The sequence below is a fragment of the Meles meles genome, chromosome 1, assembly GCF_922984935.1.
Source record: "Meles meles chromosome 1, mMelMel3.1 paternal haplotype, whole genome shotgun sequence".
In the NCBI taxonomy this organism is placed as follows: Eukaryota; Metazoa; Chordata; class Mammalia; order Carnivora; family Mustelidae; genus Meles; species Meles meles.
In genome coordinates this window covers 216,282,652-216,303,734 of record NC_060066.1, presented here as the reverse complement: position 1 = coordinate 216,303,734, position 21,083 = coordinate 216,282,652, and the positions used below count along the sequence as shown (strand labels likewise).

The following is a 21,083-nucleotide window of genomic DNA, read 5'->3' as shown; positions in this document are numbered from 1 at the left end:
GAGGACGGACCTGGGGCTGGGAGCGGGCGCCCGGGCGCTGCGGTCTGGGGGTCCGCAGGGCTGCAGGCGGGAGGCCCGCGGTGGGACCTCGGCCGCCCGGACACCGACAGCGGCCGCCGCGAAGAAGAACCTTGGTTCCCACTCATCCCGCCGCGCTGGGAGCACGTCCACTCGCGCCCCTTGCCCCTGCCCCCTTGCCGCCGCCGCTCCCCTCCGCCGCCGCCGTGAGGATGCCGGCACGGACGGGGTGTGAACCTGCTCGGGAGGCACACGTTTTGGGAACACTGGTTGCGGGACAGCCAGCGGGGGCGGGGTGCGCCCCTCCCCCCAGCACCGGGACTACAGGGGCCTGGGATGGCAAAGGTCAGCCTCCAGGGTGACCTGCCGGCACCGTCGTCCCCCGCCCACCTCACCATCACCACCCGAGGACACAGAGGAGAGAGGAAGGACCAAGGACAGTTACCCACTTTGTAGCTTCTGTTGGGGCGCCAGGCCTCCCCCCAGTCCACCCAGGAGTCAGGTGTCCCGACAGTGTGCGGGGCCCCAGGGACACGTCTGCGAATAAGGGGTCACTGTAGAAGAACGGGGTAGTGCAGCGTTCGGTCCTTGGTGCCCTGCCTGGACCCCACGTGCCCACTGCTGTCGCGGGTGCGCACCAGGGCCGCCACCTCGTGTGGAGAGGAGTCCTCTGCAGCCCCTCCCCCTGCCCGCGTACCTGTGGTGCTCAGTCTCCTCTGGTGGAGTCTTCCGGCCCTGCGTGCAGAGACTCCAAACACAGATGGGCACAAAGCGGGACATGTCTCACTACTGTCCGGGGACCACTGGGCAGTGGGGTCACCAAGAGTGAGTAGAAAGGGGGGCAAGGATGTCAGGAATTTGGGGGGATTTCTCAAGTGCTGTAAGTTCCCCATCTGGTTGTTTTGGAAATCAACCACTTCCCGAAAGTGACAGCCAGCCACACCCACAGCGGGGGAGAAGCCTTTTGAGCTGTGTGTTTTGGACATTTCATGAACAGAAAATTAATGCTTGATCCAGCACTTACTATGTTCTAGGGACTGGACTGAGCCTCCGAAGAACCTTCTGGAGCAGGAAGTCTCTAGAGAGGGCACCAGGGCAGGAGAGCCAGTCTGGTAACTAGCCAGAGTCACAGGGCAGGCCCCTTCCTGTGTGCCCGTCTGCAAAGGGAACTCGTGCAGATGGCTGTAGTCATGGAAAGCCTCTGTCCAGCCTAGAGCTCAAGACTTCACACGGGACTGCTTCCCCATTTCAGAGATGAGAACACAGGGGCTGTGGCTTCCTTCCGCTGACCAGATTGTGCAATTTCTCCCAGCAGGCCCTAACCCCACCCAGCCCCCTCAAGGGCTGACCAGCAATAATGGAAGCCAGCGCTGGGAGGGGTTCCTTAGGGCATCCGGAAGGTTCCTAGAAGTTTTGCTTGGGCTGAGTCCAAAGGTGGAATAGGAAAAAGCCAGGCCTGCTGGGGAGAGGGAAGGGCCAGCGGCGGGGACAAAGGCTGGTGTGGGGGTGGGGGATGCCAGGCAGGTTAGTTTGGGCAGAGGTTGGGGGTTCTGCCTCAGAGGCTCTCAGGTAAAGCTTTCCCAGCACTAGTATTTGTTTCTTTGCATTTTTCTGAAACGTGACTTGTGACTCCGGGTTTTTTGAACCCTCGGACCCTAAGCCTAGATGCACCGTGTTTTGAGGCTGGAATGATGGCGGACAGCAGAGTCGGGGGGTTAGGTGGTGGGAGAAGGGAGCCTGGGTCATGGAAGGTACAGCCGGATAGGCTGCCTGCTCAGACCTGGACGCATTCAGGTAGGCTGGGGGGTCCTGGATTTTGAGTGCAGTTTGGTGGTCCTGGCTCTCGGGTGGAGCTGGGTGCTCCCAGCTCACAAGGAAGTTGGCCTCAGCTGTGCCTGGCAAGGGTGGGGGGGAGTGAACAGAGGCTGCCCAGTATTCAAAAGGGGAAGTGGCCAGGAGCCTTGGGTGACAGGGGTGGCAGGGAGGGACCAAGGCTCCCTGTGGAGGACAGGGGTATGTCTTGGGGTATGCAGAGGTCATCTCGTCCATCCCCAGCCTCAGGCCTCTGATGAGTACGAATGGGACAAGTCCAGCCCCTCCCGCATGGCCATTCCTTCCCAGGGGCCAGTGTCTGGAATTGCCAATGTCGCAGTGTCCTGTTTGGAGCAGTTTAGGGGGACGGAGTGGAGCAGACCCTCTTCCGGCCGACCCATGAAGTGCCACGCACACAGTTCAGCAGGGACCACGATCTTCAAGCGGATGGTCGGCTTCTCACCGGGTGCTCGTGAAGGGCCTGCCAGCAGCTGGGAGGAGCCCTGTGGGGCAGAGGCAGTGGGGCGGGTGGGGTCTGGCACCTGCGTATGGGGCTCGAGGAAGCAGGTGCTTTTGTCGTCTGTGGTTTTCACTCGGGGAATCCCGGGCACAGACAGGCCAAGTAACCTGCAGCGAGGACACGAAGGGCACGGTCTGCCCTTGGCTCCAGAAAGGGCGTTGACTGGACTCAAGCAGCAGGCAGTGGTGGGGGTAGACAGTGCTAGGAAGAAGGGAGGCCCTGCCGGGACGGCATACCCCTCCAGGCAGCCCCCAGGGCTGGTGGGGCCAAGTTGAGGGTCAGGGTCTATGGGAGGTGGCAGGAGACCCCAGCATCCATCTGGGGCACAACACTGAGTGGGTGTGGTGGGGACAGGGCCCTAGAAGTCAGAGAGAGGCTCCAGCTGGAGTCTAGCCTCCGAGGGCTCCATGTGGGGCTTGGACAGCGTGCCTGCAACAGGTGTGCCCCCAAGGGCAGGGCCACGACTAGAACAGGAGGGGAGGTGGTCGCAGGGGAGACTGGAGCAGTGGAAGGGAGCAGGGTGGGCAGCCTGGAGGGGGACACGTGGCACAGAGCAAGAGGTCACTTCCCAGGACTGTCCCAACAGCACAGGCCAAGTGCCTAAGGTCCACTCTGTCTGGGCAACCCTGAGTTCTGTGCCTGAAGGTTGAGAACTGGCACAGTCCACCCAGGCAGCGCGGGTGCCCCTTTCTAGACGCCCTACTGATGCCTGTTTCCAGTGCCTGCTTTGGTGAGGAAGTGGGACAGTCATCTCAAAGCCAGCAGAGGCCCACGCAGGGCCATGTCAGCTTCTCTGCCCTGGAGTCAGGGAACAGGGGGCATGCTGGGTGCCAGGCTGGGACACCGGACAGAGGGAACAGGTAGGCATCGAGGGCTACCAGTTTCCATTTTACCCCATGCCCACTTCGTGCCCACTCTAGGGTGTGCCCCTGGGCAGGCTAACCACCTGCTTTTTTTTTTTTTTTTTTTTTTTAAACATTGTACTTACTGGACGGAGTCAGGGAGCGAGAGAGCACGTGACCTGAGCCGGGAACAGCCGCTGTAACTGACTGAGACACCCAGGCACCCCTAACCACCTGCTTTTTTTAAAAAAAATTTTTTTATTTTATTTTTTTAAAGATTTTTATTTATTTGACAGAGAGAGCGATCACAAGTAGGCAGAGAGGCAGGCAGAGAGAGAAGAGGAAGCAGGCTCCCCGCAGAGCAGAGAGCCCGATGCGGGGCTCGATCCCAGGACCCTGAGATCATGACCTGAGCCGAAGGCAGCGGCTTAATCCACTGAGCCACCCAGGCGCCCCATCACCTGCTTTTTGATCCTAGGAGAACCTCCCTCCCAGGAACTCTGGCTGTCAGCCCCGGGGGCACCTCGGATGCTCTCTGGCATTTCGTAAGACAGCTGGCAGCGTCTTCCAGGGAGCTGCGGGGGAGGAGGGTAAAGCCAGGCAAACCCACCGTTCAGGCTGCCAGTCTCCGAGGAGACAGCACCCCAGTCCTCGCAGGAGCGCTCAGGAAGCCCCCGCTGCTCCAGCTTGCTGATAATTGGGAGGACGGAGACTCCGACGGGAGCCTTCCCATGGAGAGCACTCTTCACCTATTGATGAAAAAGTACCAACATTTAACCCGAGAAGTTAGCGCTGCCGGCTACGAAGAGGAAGGAACGGGGCCGCCCAGGTGCGGGGCCTTCGGGAGCGCGGCCCGTTCTGACACGCGGCTCACGCTTTGGCGGCAGATGCTTATTTTCCTTCGGAGCTGCAATTCTTTTTATCCATACCGAGATCAGAAAGTCAGCAGGAGCATCCTCAGACATCTTCCAGAGGGAAGAGAAGAAGCAAGGGGCTCAGGCCCAGAAGACAAGAGACCGGAGGGAGGGCCAGCTGGGGACACTCCATGCACCCTGGGCAGCGGCCTGGGAGGTCGGGAGGGGCGGGGGGCATGGTCTGGGCGGTCGCAGACGCCTCCTTTCATGGACTCTTGGTGGTGAGGATGCAAGACCTGGCAGAGAAATGGGCAGCCATGGGACAGCCCACACGACCGGATCCGGCCGACCCCCCGGAGCAGGGCGGCCGGGACCCCAAACAGCCTGGCAAATAAGCAGCCACACCAAAGTCCCTCATGTCAAACTGCTTTATTACATCTTAAATAACAGTACAGTTTAATATAGTATCTATCTTGCATCCAGCCTCCTTGCAATACACTGACTTTAAAATTAAATACAAACAGTGAGGGGCACAGGGAGCAGAGAGCGCTACAGAGGTGTGGACGGAAAGGAAGGAGGCTCGTGCTCATTCTCTCTGCCGACCCAGGCCCACTGCACATCACAGCACAGTTCTCTACGGGCTGCTGCAGACTCAGGGCAGAGGGAAGCCAGCCCTGCTGCTGGGAAGCGGGCTCGGGTGCAGGGGCCGCTCCCAGCACTGCCGCTGGCCACGGGCCTCCAGCGGGACCGGGGCGGCCTGTGTATTCGAGAACGATGGGCCTCCTTGCAGAATGGTGCAAAAGGCTGGCTCCACGGCCGAGACAGGCCAAGAGGAAGTTACAGAGGAAGGCCAGGGTCTCCAGTCCCTGCCCCCCACCCCCGCCCACGAATCCAACAGTGATCATTTGGAACAGGACTTTTTTTTTTTTTTTTTTTTTTAAGAGAAAGAAAGGAACAGTGACGACCCCGCTGCCCGAGCATGTCGCGCTGCCGGCCGCCCGGCTCCCGACGCTGGTGCAGAGCAGCAGTGAGGGGACAGAGCCGCAGTGGTTACAACTGTAAAGAGGTTATTTCTTAAAAGAAAAAGAACATCTAAGGACTGAGTCCTGTATGCGCTTTTGAGCATTTCTACAGCATGCGATTCTAAGAGTAAACCCACCCAATATGGCAAACAATCAGATTTTTTAAAATTTAACTTAGAAAGTTTGAGATCATTATTTTCAAAACATTGATTTGTACATGGTTTCATACACAAATAATTGACTGACTATCCAAGCACAGGACGGGCGCCTCTCTGGACAACAGAGGTTCCTGACGGCTGGGGGCGGAGCGCAGGGTAGTGTCGGGCTCTCCTTACCAACTTCCCTCCGACTTCACAAGGAAACCCAAGGTGAGATTAAGAACGGAACTGAGAAGGCAGGAGGACAGGTGGGGGGCGGGGGGCAGAAGGTGCCGGATCACGCATTCAAGACCACCCGCAGCGTGTGCTTGGCTCCTCTCCGTACTAGCATCATCCTTTCTAGGCCGTGTTTGTGCGGAACAATTGTGGGACACAGACAGCAACTAAAAGGTGAGGGACTCAGTTGACGTCATTAACAACTTCAGAGAGGCCGCACCACACCCTCTTCCTCTGTGTAACTACCGGCCGCAAAGGAATCTATTTTAAAAAGGAAACATGAATGTTTGCAAAATCCTGTTACGAACACAACCTGAAATTTAGAACCAATTACAAGATAAAATCCTCAACTTGTTTTGCATGAACAGCACAAAACAGGGTCACTGACCTAAAATTCAAATGAACGAGTGAAAAGGTGTGTCTGCCTCGCAATTACACTCAGGTTTACCTTCTGGTTAGCACGTTTATTATAGTATTTCCTTTTAAATTCGTTTGAGACAAAAAAGAAAACAAAGACAATGGTCCCGGGAGGAATGCACAATTTGTTTTAGTTTACAGCACAGAGACTCTTCTCTTCGTGGGAATTGTGCTCTTGGTTTCAGCAATAAGTGAGGGAAAAGGTCTTGCCCTTTTGAAGTTCTGAGGGAGGGCGTCCGCGTCAGTAGGGTGGATTGGAAATGCTATATCACTGTCACGCTTCAAGGTTGGAATGATCTTGCAGTCGCCACGACACCTGCTGTTCTGAAACAGTGTGAAGACCCGTAAAAGGACAACACCTGAAACCAGAGCCACTGCTCCTCCTCCCGCCCCCGCCCGCAGGGCTCGCCGGCTCAGGGGCCGCGGCGCTCACCTCCCCGCAGTCCGGGTCAGCTCCTGGGTCAGCTCCCGGGGTCAGCTCCCGGCGGGAGCCCCGGCAGCCGCGAACGCCCCGTGCTGGGAGGGGCACGCAGGGGGTGCGCGGGGAGGACGCCTGGGCTGTTGCGTTACCTGTCGGTGTTAGTTCCAGATCTTGAGGAAGCTATCCCAGGACCCCGTCGCCACGGCCATCCCGTCGTCAGTCACCCCCAGGCAGCTGACGCGGTTGTCGTGCCCGGCCAAGACACCTGAGAGCAGAGAACAGCCAGTCACCCCGGGACCCAGGGATGCCCCAGCCAGCAGTGACGTGGTGATGCGATGCAGGGCTGGGTGGCGGGACCTCGCGGGACCCCTGGGTCCTGAGGCCCAGCCCCTGCGGCGCCCCCGTGGCCGGAAAGGCTGAGGCCGGAGGAGGAGAAGCCGCGCTCCTCCAGGCCCAGTACAGCTCAGCGCGCCGTCGAGGGGAAGAAGCCCCAGTGGAGCCCCAGTGGAGCGCACCGAGGCGCCGGGCGCCAAGTCGGCTACGAAGAGAAGAGCGACGACAAGGAGCAGAGGCAGTAACAAGGGCACAGAACCGCGGAGAACTCAGGGCCTCTTGCGCCAGCTCCTGAGTGTGCGCATGACGGCGAGAACCTTAAATAAGGGGCGCCCGGGGGGTCCCGTCGCTGGGGTGTCTGACTCCTGATTTCCGCTCCGCTCCCGAGCCCAGGCTCAGGAGACAGAAGCCGCCGTGGCGATCCCCGCCCAGCCTGCCGCCTGCAGGCTTCTCTCTCCCTCTGCCCCTCCCACTAGTGCACTCTCGCCCTCCCTCGAAAATAAGTAAATCTTTCAGCAAAAGCAAATCCAACCATCTCAACCTCAGGGCAGTTGCGACTCAAGGGTGTAAGGCTGTAAGGCTGTGGGCTGTTCCTCCTTATAACCCCTGAAGCCTAGCGCTGGGCACAAGGCTCAGAGGGCTGGTGACAGACGTAGGAAGGGAGGGCCACCGGAATGTCACACGGCGACCCCACGCTGAACCCGCAGTGAGACAGGCCTCCTGCCGGCTGATTTCAGAGAACCCCTGTCCGTTTCCTACAGTCCCTAGTGTCCCAACTGCGTAAACAGCCGCGCCGGACGGAGCAGTGTTCTCTGCCGTGGCACCTGACCGGGGAATGGCTGGGGCAGAGGCAGCGGGAGCGAGGGGTCTGTGAGAGGGAGCAGGCCAGGCCGGAGGGGAGCTCAGCCTGGGCAGGAAAAGATCCATTGGAAACTGGGAGGTCACATAAGAACCCCAGGAGACCCCGAGTCACGCTCTGTTCCTCCCCTGCCAAGATACAGAGTTGAAAGATTCTGAACGTGTCGATTCAACGGAGTTGGCTGACTGTCCATGTTTAATACAGGAAGTTTCTCATCTTTTGTGCAACTTGCATTTTATTATTACTTTTTAAGACTTTATTCTTGGGGCCCCTGGGTGGCTCAGTCGGTTGAGCGTCTGACTGTTGGTTTCGGCTCAGGTCATGGTCTCAGGATGGCGAGACGGAGCTCTGCGTCCACCTCCACATCAGCGGTAAGTCCGCTTCTCCTCTGTCCCCTCCCCCTGTTCGTGCTCTCTCTCAAATAAAAACGTAAGTCTTAAAAGGAAATAATTCATACATACATACACACACACACACACACACACACACACACACACACACACACGTATTTCATTTTTAAGCAATGTCTACACCCTGCGTGGGGCTTGAACTAACAACCCAGAGATCAACAAGAGTCGCACGCATCACCGAATGAGCCAGCCAGACGCCCCGAACAAGCTGAATTTTCATGCACTTGACAACCACTCGCTCGCCTTTGATGTGTGAACTTCAGACTTTATCCTTCGCTGGGCACACCGGGCCAAGCCTGTGCTCCACACTTAGCTGACGCAGTCCCACCGCGTACAAGCAGACGGGACAGAAAGCAAGGCGAGGGCCCTGAAGAGCCGGCACCTCGCGCGGCTGTCCACGTGCACCGCACACGGTAAGCACGGGGGAGCTGCCGGCGCTCCAGAAGCCCGTGCGCCAGGACAGCCTGAGCACGGACGCCCTGGCCTGTCCCCCAGCCGTCCACCGGGCCCTGCCGGAAGGCAGGCAGGCGTACTCAGGCGTGTGTTTCTCAGCAGCACCACCGGCCCAGAGCTAAACGTTCCAGCCTCTGCATCACGTCCATCCTCGAAGGAACTACCCGAGCCCCAGGAGGCCCAGGAGGGCCCAGCGAGCACCTACCTGCCCTGTCGGCCTTGAGCGCGTCCCACACGTTGCAGTTGAAGTCATCGTACCCCGCGAGGAGGAGGCGGCCGCTCTTGGAGAAAGACACCGAGGTGATCCCGCAGATGATGTTGTCGTGGGAGTAAGTCATGAGCTCCTGGTCCGCACGGAGGTCGAACAGCCTGCAGGTGGCGTCATCCGAGCCAGTGGCGAACGCGTTGCCATTTGGAAAGAACTAGAAAGCAAGTGAAGAGCGTGCAAATACACAAAGAGAAGTCCTGGAAACAGGGTCGGCACGGGAATGCAAGGTCAGCCTGGGCACCTGGACGGGAGGACGTGGGTACTGGGACAGACACAGCTGCTGTCTCCCCCAGATTTGACTACTCTTCGCGATTAACTATTTCCCAGGGGATCAGGAAGAGCACGGTCGTCCCTGAGGGCTGCCAACAGCCAGACTAGCCTTGTGCAGAAGGGACCCCGAGCCCCAACTGACCAGATCCCACCCTTCACATCTCACACGAAGCCCCTCACATGAGGGTGAGGTGGCAAAGGGAAGGCTCCTTTGGCTGGCTGGGCCCCAACCTCAGGGAGGGGTCGAGGGGGCAAGGTTCCTACTCAAAACTCAGCTTCTGCCTCCCGCTCCTAAGAGGCTGTGCTGACTGGGCTGACTACTGCCTCGTTTGCCCCCACCTAGAGGGAAGCCAAGGTACGATCGCTGGCTTGCCCTGGGGCTGGGAGCAGGTCCCTGCACGCCACAGGCCCAACCCCAGTGTCTGTGGGCTGAGCAGCGGCACAGAGTTCGCGGGTGTCATGAGGACACAACGCATCCCACCTAAGTTTTCTATAGGGAACTTTCCGTAAAACAGGTTAGCGGTGCATACGAAACGCAGAACCTGCAACCCTGAACACATCTAAGAACGTGCTGTGCTCTGCAGCATGCAGGATGGAATCTAACTTGCTAACGGCTCGCAAAGGCCCCGACCCACGGCTTCGCCGCTACTCACACAGATGGCGTTGATGTCAGACTCGTGGCCGGTGAAGGTTTGCCGGCACATCCCTTCTCGCACGTCCCAGAGCTTGGCTGAAGCGTCACAGGCACCAGAGACAAACAGTCTGGTGTCAGGAGCGAGGGAAAGGCTCATAACATCCCCAGTGTGTCCAGTGAACGTGGTCGTCTGCTGGCCGGTCTCGATGTCCCACAGAGCACTGCAGCGTGGACACACAAGCAGTCACCTCACTCTGTCAGATGACCGGTCACAGACAAACCGTCCCTCAGACCATCTAGGACCACAGCAGACCCTCTGCACTTTTTCTCCCAACAAAATCTAAATTCTGTCATGTGACTGTGTGGAAGGGGAACAAAGCCACAAACGGGATAGTGCTCACGAGCAGCCCCGCGCCTGGTGCCCAGTGGCGTCTGCCGAGCAGCTCCGGACGGGGTGTACGGTGACACGCAGACAGAGCCACGAGGGTGGCACGTGCCATTTTCTGTGCTACAGACTCCAGGAAGCGTCCCCACTGAAAACCGCTCGGTCCATGCCAGCCCGCCAGGGCATCCGGCTCAGACGCAAACCCACTCACACCGTTCACACCTACACTGTGTGGGGTTCCTTGCCCGGGGCCTGAGGGACTACAGGGAGGAAACCAAACGTGCCCAGGACTCTGAAAAACACTTATTCGTAAATAATAAAGCTTTAAAAATTATCTTCTAATAAAGAAATTCTTCCCAAAATTGACAATCTAGATTACACCTCTTCTGTGAACTTTCCAAGTTGATACAAAAAGGACACTTTGAAGACGACAAGCTGGATCTGGGAGTCAGGCCCCAGCTCAGGGCATGCGACATCATGTCTCAAAGACCAGAAAAGCCCCCAGGAGAGTTTCAGTCTAAAACGACTCCTAAAATCCCCGTCTGAACCAAACCAAACGATGTTAACAACCCGGAAGGCGAACCTCCGGCCTCAGCAGACGGCTTACTCTTTTCAACAGGCAGCGATTAAAAATGTGACCCGCAACAAACCAATAAGCAAGCCAGCGAACCTGATCACTCACACTGCGTCCTGGCCCCGCAAATGGAGACGTTCCAGAGATTCTCTAACTGGCTTCTAACTCAAGGCAAGGGAACAGCTCGAACTCGGGGAGTCTGCCCAGTCCATCTGCCATGGCGCCCCTGCGCGCCCTGAGCTCTGCGGGGTCCACGCAGCACCGCGTCCCACCGAGAGCGCAGGTGAGCACACCCCCTCCCCCAGAGCGCTGCCGAGTGCTGGCCGGCCAGGGAGGGTGTGCAGGGAGAGAAAAACGGGCATTTCTCCTGCAGCTGCAGCCTCAACGTCTATGAGTCCGTCCTTTCTCGTTCAAAATTAAACTCGGAGCTTTAAAATTTGCAGAGTACAGTGAACTCACTCATCACTCACACACTTGCGTTTGACGCCTCACGGCCGCTTCAAACCAATAAAAGACGGCCTAGTTAACACCAAGAATCTTATTTCCTACACACCTAAGGCAAGCAGTGGGAGAAAGGCATGGTGCTCAGATGCTTACCAGGTGGTGTCCCCAGAGCTGGTGACGATCTGATTGTCATCCAGGAAGCGGCAGCAGGACAGGTAACCTGGAGAACAGACAGAGATGATGACCCGGAGCTGCAAGCCCCCCCCCCCAACTCTAAGGGCCTGTAAGCAGAAAAGCGCATTGGCAGAACGACTACACCTGGGAGTCCCACGTGGAGGCGAACACTGCCGCCTTGTCGGCGACATCGGGCCTCGGTGCACAGCACAGCTGGCTCACAGCCCCCAGGCCAGGAGGCATGGGCCCCCCCGCACAAAGGGGAGGCAGTAAGCCGCCCGCCCGCACCCTGGGTGAACATGGGGCAGATGCAGGGAACACACGCCGTCTCTGCTCCTCTGACCACATGCAGGGACAGAGGTTCCCTTCCCACTCACACACCCACTCATCCCACAACTACGCACCCGGGCGCCTGGAACACATCCGTGAGCGAAGGAGCACTCCTCTCACTCCCGGAGCTCACACTCCAGGGGCAGAGACAGCGCGCACGTGTTAGGGGAAGGAGAGAGGGTGGTCTGCAGAGGCCTCCTGAGCCTCCGGGAAGGCGCAGAGCTGGGGTTGGGTGCCCGGTGGAGCAGTGGATTTGTTTTCTCCAGGACGCTGCGGTACGGAGGGTGGCGTGGGAGCGGTCGTGCGCTGCCCCCGAGCACCCGCCCTGCCGAGCGTGGGGAAGGCAGAGCTGTGGAGCGCAGACTGGGAGGCTGAGGCTGGGACGTAGGAGACCCCTAGCCTGCACCGGCGTGTGCCAGGAGGAAAGGTAAACCAGGAAACCGACTCTGCAGGACCTCCATGTTACGATTTCTACTTATCAGCTCCGTTTACTGCAGTTCACAACTGTGTTCTACCGTAAGGGACCCCAAGAACTACAAGGGCAGGGTCAACAAATCTGACCACAGAAGGAGCGTGCCCAGCGGGCGGCCCAGCACAGCGCCCGCGCCGCCCGCACCCCAGCCGGCCAGCGTCATACGCAAGGGGCAGCAACACTGCCTGTCTTGCAAGGACGGGCCGCCCTGCCTCGTTTGCCCGGAAACCCTTATTCCCAGTCCACAGCACAGCCACATACGACGCTGTGCAAATCAGTGAAATAAAAAACAAAATACACACAAAGAAGAAACCCACAGAAGGGTTTTGGTATGGAAAGTATAAGAATACAGGAAAAACAAAGCATTTATCTAAGAAATATCGCCAAAATACTTAGCAATGACAACTTCTAAACGCTGTCTCTGTGCCTACAAAAGGATGTACCGTCAAGCACTTCCCAGAGCCCAGCTCACACCCACCCACAGGCCAGCAGGCAGCCCGGGGCGCGTCAGTGCCCCACTAGGTGAGCAGTGGCCTGTGCCGAGAAATCCCGATACCAAATCCACACTGTGCACCTGACCCGTGGCCCCACCGCTCGGCGTGCCCCCAGGTCCTGGTCTCGCTTCCTGCCAAAGCCCTGGCCCAAGGTCCTCTCCAAGACGAGCATCTGCTTCCTGGCGCGTCTGATGCGGCTCCCGCCGGCGCACACACCCCTCCCTTCCAGAAGCCAGCGCCGGCGTCCACCCCACCCCGCGAGGCGCCCTCCACTGATGCTCACGCTGCACCGTCACAACCTCAGCCTGTCTGACTGGGGAGAGCAGGGCAGACAGGAGAGGGCAGCCCTGGGGACTCCAGCAGCAGCGTCTCACGCAGTGCCAGGCAGAACACACCCAGGCCAATGGCCCAAAGAATCATGGCCTCCGAGATGGCCTCTGTCCACCTCGTGCATCACCTGTGGACACTAAGACCCATCAGGTGAAGAGTAGGGGCAGGGCCATCCCCCCTCTCCAGGTGCTGAAGGCTGCAGGCGTGGTTAGGGAGAGCGGCCTTCCGCACTCATTCCCGAACTTGCCAGGGTTGGAGCTTTCAAAATATATACACGAATATTACTTTGAATTAAAGTCACGGCTGCCAGCTCACAGTCGTGTAACTCATTTCTTGGTCCTCTTCATATTTTGTGCATTAAGAGACAAAAAACAGTAACTGGGGGGCGCCTGGGTGGCTCAGTCGGTGAAGCATCTGCCTTCAGCTCAGGTCGTGATCCCAGGGACCTGGGGTCAAGTCCCACATGGGGCTCTCTGCCCACCGGGGAGGCTGCTTCCCTCTCCCCGTTGTGCTCACTTTCTCTCTCTCACTCTCTCAAATAAATAAACAAAATCTTTTAAGTAAAAATGAAAGGATGTCCTTAAAAAAAAAAACAAAATAAAACAACAACCAGGTAGCTATTTCATGTGTATCTGTATCTTTTTGAATACTATGTCTTTATGTTTCGCTCCTTCCAGAAAGAAAAAGGGGAAACCAACTTCTAAATGGGGGCTCACAAGCAAGTGTTGGCCCTCAGTGTTCAGTAGCGCTGCGCCGTGGCCCGTCTGGTGTGGCCTGTGAGCTCGGCGGGCGTCCCCGCGACACCAGCCTCGGAAGGGCCCGGCTGCACGCCACACAGTCAGAGACCAGGACAGCCTCAGAGGAGCCACCGGGCTGGACACAGTCAGTGGCTTCAAATGTGGACTCCGCGGCACCTGGGTGGCTCAGGAGTTAAAGCAGCCAACTCTTAATTTCGGCTCAGGGCCCAATTTCCCGCTCTCACTTTCTGGCACTCTCTCAAAAAAGAAAAAAAAAGGAAAAAGAAAGAAAGAAAACAGAATGTGGGCTCTGAAATCAGAAATACATGGCTCAGTCCTCAGGCCGTGGCTGAACCCGCACTACGTTCTGTGATGAGCCCCGGTCTCCCCAGTAACTGGGGGCCCCAGAGAACGAGGACCAGAGCTGTGTGTGCACTTCACGGGTTCTGAGAGGTCGGCGGGAGTTACCTCTGCGACCGAAGAATGAATACATGACACAGGGACTGAGTTTGTGCAGACGCGTGTGTACTGGTCCGTGGACAGGGGAAGACAGCCCCCAGCAGGTGTGTGTGTTTGTGGATATGGGGTCTGCACCAAGTTCGGGGGGTGCCACCCAGTGACCCGCCAATGGCGCTGGAGTCTTTGGGAGCCTACAGAGGGGCTGGGAAAGCACAGCCGTCAAGCACGGGAGCTGAGTCTGGGGGTGCACGGGCACGAGGGTGTCCCTGTGCCCCTCACAGAGACAATGGAGGACAGTGTCAGGACATGCTGGGGACAGCCTGGGGCAGGGACCAGGCTGCCACAGTCCAGAGACAGGAGGCTCGAAACGGGCAGTGCAGAGAGCAGGCGCCTGGGTCAGGGACCGGGGGAGCTCAGGGAGCGCTGTCAGCCGAGGCCCGGAGGGCGGGGGCAGGACGTCCTGCCAGAGCACGTCGTCTGGCTGGAAATCTGTTGCTCGAGAAGCAAATACACTTACTTCTGCATTGGAAAAGCTACTGACCCAGAGAGAGCACAACCGATTACTAATGTGGGTAGAGGAGTGACTTGTGTGGCTCCCCCAAGACCGAAGGCCCAATGAAGGTAACTTATCCCGAGAAAATGGCTATGAGCGTGAGGGGTCATTCACCTACAAGAACGTTCACGCTACCGACAAATGGGAAACCGGCCAGACATCCAGCAACAGGAGCTCATCAGCAGGCAATGGAACTCTCTCAACTCTTTTTTTTTTTCTTTTTTAAAGATTTTATTTATTTATCTGACAGAGATCACAAGTAGGCAGAGAGGCAGGCAAAGAGAGAGGGGGAAGCAGGCTCCCCGCTGAGCAGAGAGCCCGATGTGGGACTCGATCCCAGGACCCGGAGACCATGACCCGAGCCGAAAGCAGAGGCTTTAACCCACTGAGCCACCCAGGCGCCCCTGGGACTCTCTCTACTCTTTTGAAACAGCACAGTTCTGGGTGAGATTACAGGTTAAAAACACAAAGGAAGAGCATTTAAAGTTATCTCCCCAAATTTCTGCAGTGGGCATGGGGTGCTGGTTGAGGCCAGCCCGCCCCTGGAGAGCACCAGGGCGGGCACCACGGCGGAGTCGCAGCTGGAGGCGGAGACGCAGGGCCCCCCCACGGGCGCCCACCAGGCAGGGGCTTGTGCAGCATCTGCGGCAGCGGCTGCTCTGGGAGGGAGCGCCTGCCGGCTGCACGCTAGAGGGCAAACCACCTGCCTCCCTCTGCGGTGTGCGCAGCAGCCGAGAGCAGGACGGAGCACACTGCTTGAGGAGGTTGGTGAAAAGGGAGAAAAGACACAACACGGTGACTCAAAGATGGGAGAGGGAGGAAATGCCAAAGAAGAGTTTTATTAAGAGTCGGAAGACCTTGGGGGTGCCTGGGTGGCTCAGTCATTAAGGGTCTGACTGATTTTGGCTCACGTCGAGATCTCTGGGTCGTGGGATCGAGCCCTGCACTGGGCTCTGTGCTGGGCACGGAGCCTGCCTCTCTCCCTCCCTCTCTTAAGTCAGTCAGTCAGTCAGTCAGTCAGAGTTAAGAGAGTTTACAGCACCCGGAGAGACGAGTTTATGAAGTGCCAACGGCAGAGGACGGCACCGGACGAAAACACGAGCAGCCTGGAAGCAGCTCCAGGTGCACTCGCAAGGCTGTGCGGCCTCGTCCTCTCGGGGCTGGGGGTTCTGGGCAGTCTGCCGTCATCCTTCCAGGATGCTGTGAGGTCTGGATCTAGGCAGTCCGTCCAGGAGGCTGTGTGGGTGGGTGTGGAACCTAGTGTGGCCAATGGCGGGCACAGACAGGACCTGCGGCCACGCTAGAAAAAGAGGCTCTTTCTCTGCTGGGGCTGCTAAGCGGGCCAGATGGAAAGGAGGCCCAGGGGGCCATCCAGAGGGAAGCCAAGGGGCAAGCACGGAGCAGACGGCACCATGAGCCCTGCACCCCGCCAGGCGTCAGGCAGCCCGACCCCCCAGGAATGGTCCGTGAGATTACTCAGTGGGCAGGGGGACCAGACTGACACACACACCCAAAGCCCAAAGCAGGTCACATTTAACTAACTGCCAACGACGACGGTGCCAACAAGCAGCCCAGTGGTAACCCTGGAGCGGAGTGACGATCTCGCCCGCACCGAGTTTGCCCGCATGCGCCAGAGAAACGAGGCGTTGGTACAGAGCGGGCCCGGTCACTGTGCCCTCACATGGATGTAAAATATTCAGCCTCAGATTATATGAACAAACCCTCCCTACAGAACAAAGTTTTAGCCACCACAGCCGGTTTGGCAGGAACGCTAGGCAGTCACAGACAACATACCATGTTGTACCCAGAAAATTTCTGGCTAAACTCCTGATCAAAATGTTTATGCCTCTGATGTCAGGAAGGGCACTGTGTCCACACTGCAGTGACATGTTTGGGAAGGAAGGGACCTCTGAGAGCAGGTGTCCATTCTCTCCTCATTAGCACGCAGGGACCGGCTCTGAAAACAGTCGTGAGACCAGGCCTGACACTTCCGCCCGATGTGAGTCTTCAGGGAGCCCCTCTCTCTCGAACATGAGGATTTCCACCAAACAGCACTTGGAAAGCTGTATTCTGTATGTAATACTTTTATACTAACGATAATAAATGTCTCCTCTCCATCCCTGGGAGCTCAGTGCACCAGCCGCTCCCAGAGGCATCCTTTGCTCTGTAAGACAGAGCCCCGTCAAGTGCCCCTCTCTAAAGTGCGAGCCGAGAGTTTCCCAACCCTGGGTAGCTGACTCTACAGAAAGAAGCGCTGTTGGTTCCATGTGGACCCTCATATTGCAAGGAAACAAGAGCAGGCCACAGATGATTACAACGAGCCTTAATTCCCGAGGCTCAGTGCACGACTCCCGTCCTGGCCTCAGACGGGACCAGGAAGGATGCAGTACGCCTGCCGGTAACAGTGCTCACAGGAGTCCTTCCTAAGATTCCACAAGGAAATGTCCCGCCACGGCTTGACAAACAGTTCTCAACCTGATGCTCAGGCCAGAGAGAGGCATCGTTAAGTGACGGACGGACGCCCAGGTCTGAGACGAGACAAAGACCACAAACCCTCCGATGTGCTGAACCCACTAACAGTTCACACCTGTACCCTCTGATTAAAACAAGATTATTTTAAGCTTATCAGATTTCAACCTTTATGGACTTGAAGATGAAGATTACGTATCCTGTCTGAAGAAGATAATACATACACTTTTTTTTTAAATAAAGATTTTATTTATTTGACAGAGATCACAAGTAGGCAGAGAGGCAGGCAGAGGGAGAGGAGGAAGCAGGCCCCCCGCTGAGCAGAGAGCCCGATGAGGGGCTCGATCCCAGGACCCTGGGATCATGACCTGAGCGGAAGGCAGAGGCTTCACCCACTGAGCCCCCCAGGCGCCCCAGTAATACATATTCTTACGAGGCCAAATGCTTTTAAGGAACCACTCAACTCCCAGGAAGTCAAATTTTGCGGCATGGGAAGAAAACAAAAATTGCAAAACGTTTCCTCTACGCTTCATCTGCTTCTTTTCTTGACAAGTGCAGTGTTAAAAACTTTAAAGCCTGAATTAAAAATGGAAGTCAATATACTGAATCTGAGGATAAATCAGGGACCGATAAACATTAAAAACATATGTTTTTTCTGTGCTGGATGCTCATCAGTGCGAGAAACAAAGCGGTTTATGAGGGGCGCTCCCTGGACAGAATCACGCGGCTCACGAGCACTGTGCAGAGAGCCTACCCCGGCGTCTGGCTACGGGGCAGCAGTTCCCACCCAGAGGAGCAACTTTCCCACAGAAAATAACCAGGAGCTCTGGACAAATATAAAACAAACAGGGGTGCTTGGCTGGCTCATTCAGTGAAGTGTGTGGCTCTTAATCTCAGGGTCATGAGTTCACGCCCCACAGTGGGTGTGGAGACTGCTTAAAAATAAAATCTTTGGGGCGCCTGGGTGGCTCAGTGGGTGAAGCCTTCGGCTCAGGTCATGATCCCAGGGTCCTGGGATCGAGCCCCGCATCGGGCTCTCCGCTCAGCAGAAAGTCTGCTTCCTCCTCTCTCTCTCTCTGCCTGCCTCTCTGCCTACTTGTGATCTCTGCCTATCAAATAAATAAATAAAATCTTTAAAAAAAAAGATTAAAAATAAAATCTTTGAAACAAATAAAGAAGCAAATAAAGAAACAAATAAAGAAACAAATAAAGAAGCATAATAAATAAATAAATAAAGAGCCGAGGCCAACTGTATGCTTCGCGACACCTGCTCCAGGAACCGGGAGTGAACCAGCACCACTGGAAAGACAGAGCCCTTTAGAACGGGTAACAGACACGACCCCACTAGAGGCTGTCTATAATGGACCCTACTTATAAAGATACAGCCAAGTTGAAAGAAAATGGATGGAAAAAAACACTTGGAAACAAAAGAAATTGGGAGTGACTCTGCAGGTATCAGCTAAGCAGACTTACGACAAAGAATGTTCTGAGAGAAAAGGGGACATCACAGCATGACAAGAGGATCGATTCGTTAGGAAGACACGACACCCATAAGTGGATGGACTTCTAATAAGAGCTCAGAATTCACAAAGCAAAAATTGCCAGAACTAGAGGGAGAAAGTCCGTAGTCAGGGCCCTTAACATCTGCCCTGAGCAGCTCAGAGAGAGACGCGAGAGACTTGAACAGGAGGTCTGGCTCGAATAAGCACACGGACAGGGCCCGGCACCTGCCAAACAGACCAGTTTGAGTGTCTGCGGCCTGCTCACCCTGACCCTCTCTGCGCCACTAAAAACAAGGCCCACCGAACAGAGAAGAACTGAAACGACACAGGGTTTGTTTTCTGAACACAGAAATTGAATTATAAATCCGTGATAAGCTGTGCAAGGAAACTTCAGGTACTTGAAGATTAAACATCATACTTGTAAGGAACATACGAACCAGAGAAGTAATCGAACGGATAGTAAAAATACTTCAAGCTGAATAAGAGAGTTAAAGCCCTGTGTAGACAGAAATTTATAGCTTTAAGTGGTTTTCTTTGAAAAAGAAAGGTCTAAGGTTCCACCTTAAGAAGCCAGAAAGGTAAGGAGGGAGCAACCCCAGCCCGGCAGAGAGCAGACGGCGTAGGGCGGTGGTGAATGAAAGGCAGGACCCCCACCCTGGGGAGGCTGGACAGGGACGGAGGAAACCAAGGGGACTGAAGTGCACTTGCCGTGATGAGCCCTGAGCGCCGTGTGCGGGTGTGAAACAACTGGGCTGCACCCGAGGCTAACAGAACGCTCTTGCTAGTTATACGTTAATAAAGACAAACAAAACGTCACAATAATTAGGGGGAAAAAACCGACCACAGACGTCCTCTCGTTTGGCTGAAGTTAATTTAACAGACGGCCCCACCCGAGTCAGAGGCGTGTCACATGCGCTGCGCTGACGACCACCTCCCTGGGTGCGCACGCTGTGCTGGGCCTAGCCGGGAGTGACTGTGAGAACTGAGCAGTCACACAAGTAAGATCTGAGGACCAGGCTTCCTTCTCCGGAAACACGACACCGTTGGTTCTGAAGACAAGCGTCACAGGTCAACTAAACTCGGACAGTCATATACCACCTAACCCTTAAAGCCAGCTGCGTTCACAAGAACAGCCCAGAGGACTCGATTCTGTGTCCTTTCAGTGGGCGTGCTAGCGGGTATGAAGTGGCTAGAGGGGACCGCGCTGATCTGTCCGTGTACGTATGTGTGTATGCACACGTCTCCATGCGTCACACATGCATGCGTAGATTAGGAAACCCTCGTGGAAGGACACTCGATATGCAAGACGGCTTACAGGAAACTAAGGGACCGAACTACGTTACCATAGAATGAAAACGGGTGGCTGCGCGGTGGGAAGGCCGTGACCGAATAAGTCCCCGAGATCCTTGCAAACAGGATGCTATGAAGACCTCAACCCAAAGGTTTCTTACCAGGGACAGCACTGCCAGGACATCTCTGGCCATTATTACGATCAATCCCATTCAATGATCACTGAAAAGAAGCCTCTACAAAGCCAGGAGCGCACGGCAGGCAAACATCTCCGCCCCGAAGTTACCGGTGAGAACACGTACCTGTATGTCCGGCCAGTTCACGGCTCACACGTACATTCCCTTCACGAGTTTTCAGATTGTAAATGGAGCAAATGTTATCCAGGCCGCCGCAGGCCACATAGTTCCCAGAAGGGGCGTACGCACAGGTCATGACCCACGAGGAGCGCAGAGGGATGGCATGGACCTAAGTGAGAGAACACAGACGCGCGCTCGCTCCGGTTCAAAACCAGGGACGACGGACACTGGGGCTCTACTTCCAGTCTGCAACTTGCGCTGCAGAGACGATGATGCAGCAGAACGACAGCCAGAATCACTCTGAAGATAATTTATACACGTGGCCAGTCAGAGGAAGAACCAATTAGAAATCCAGGGCGTGGGGCGCCTGGGTGGCTCAGTGGGTTAAAGCCTCTGCCTTCCGCTCGGGTCATGGTCCCAGGGTCCTGGGATCCAGCCCCGCATCGGGCTCTCTGCTCAGCGGGGAGCCTGCTTCTCCCCCTCCCCTTTCTCTACCTGCCTCTCTGCCTACTTGTGATCTTTGTCTATCAAATAAATAAATAAAACCTTTTATAAAAAGAAAAAGAAAGAAATACAGGGCACCTGGGTGGCTCGGTTGGTTAAGTGTCTGCCTTCGGCTCAGGTCATGGTCCTGGCATCCAAGTATCGAGCCCCACATCAGGCTCCCTGCTCAGCGGGGGGTTGGCGTCTCCCTCTGACCCTCCCCTTGTCTTGCGCTTTCTCTCGCTCTCTAAGAGAGAGCAGGGAGCCCAATATGGGGCTTAATCCCAGGGCCCTGGGATCATGACCTGAGCCGAAGGCAGACACTAATGATTGAGCCACCCAAGCGCCCCAAATAAAATCTTTTTTTTTAAGGATTTTATTTATTTATTTGACAGACAGAGATCACAAGGAGGCAGAGAGACAGACAGAGAGAGAGCGGGGAAGCAGGTTCCCTGTTGAGCAGAGAGCCTGTTGCGGGGCTGGATCCCAGGACCCTGAGATCATGACCTGAGCCGAAGGCAAGGGTTTAACCCACTGAGCCCCCCAGGCGCCCCTACATTTTTTTTTTTTAAAGATTTTATTTA

The 21,083-nt window shown here is 56.2% G+C and overlaps 1 protein-coding gene across 4 annotated transcripts in view; it reads right to left on the bottom strand.

Moving 5' to 3' along the window:
- Positions 1–4,460: 4,460 nt before the first annotated feature.
- GNB1 (G protein subunit beta 1) overlaps positions 4,461–21,083 on the bottom strand; it is an 86,359-nt gene continuing 69,736 nt past the window's right edge. For 3 of the 4 annotated variants that reach the window (XM_046006895.1, XM_046006912.1, XM_046006904.1), the window contains exons 6-11: positions 20,023–20,185; positions 11,064–11,130; positions 9,527–9,728; positions 8,541–8,757; positions 6,430–6,545; positions 4,461–6,183 (exon numbers count right to left, since the gene is read on the bottom strand). In XM_046006895.1, coding sequence (XP_045862851.1) covers positions 6,439–6,545; positions 8,541–8,757; positions 9,527–9,728; positions 11,064–11,130; positions 20,023–20,185 — 756 coding nt within the window. In that variant the 3' untranslated portion in view covers positions 4,461–6,183; positions 6,430–6,438. The remainder of the gene's footprint in view (positions 6,184–6,429; positions 6,546–8,540; positions 8,758–9,526; positions 9,729–11,063; positions 11,131–20,022; positions 20,186–21,083) is intronic. The other variant, XM_046006918.1, reaches the window with a different exon arrangement.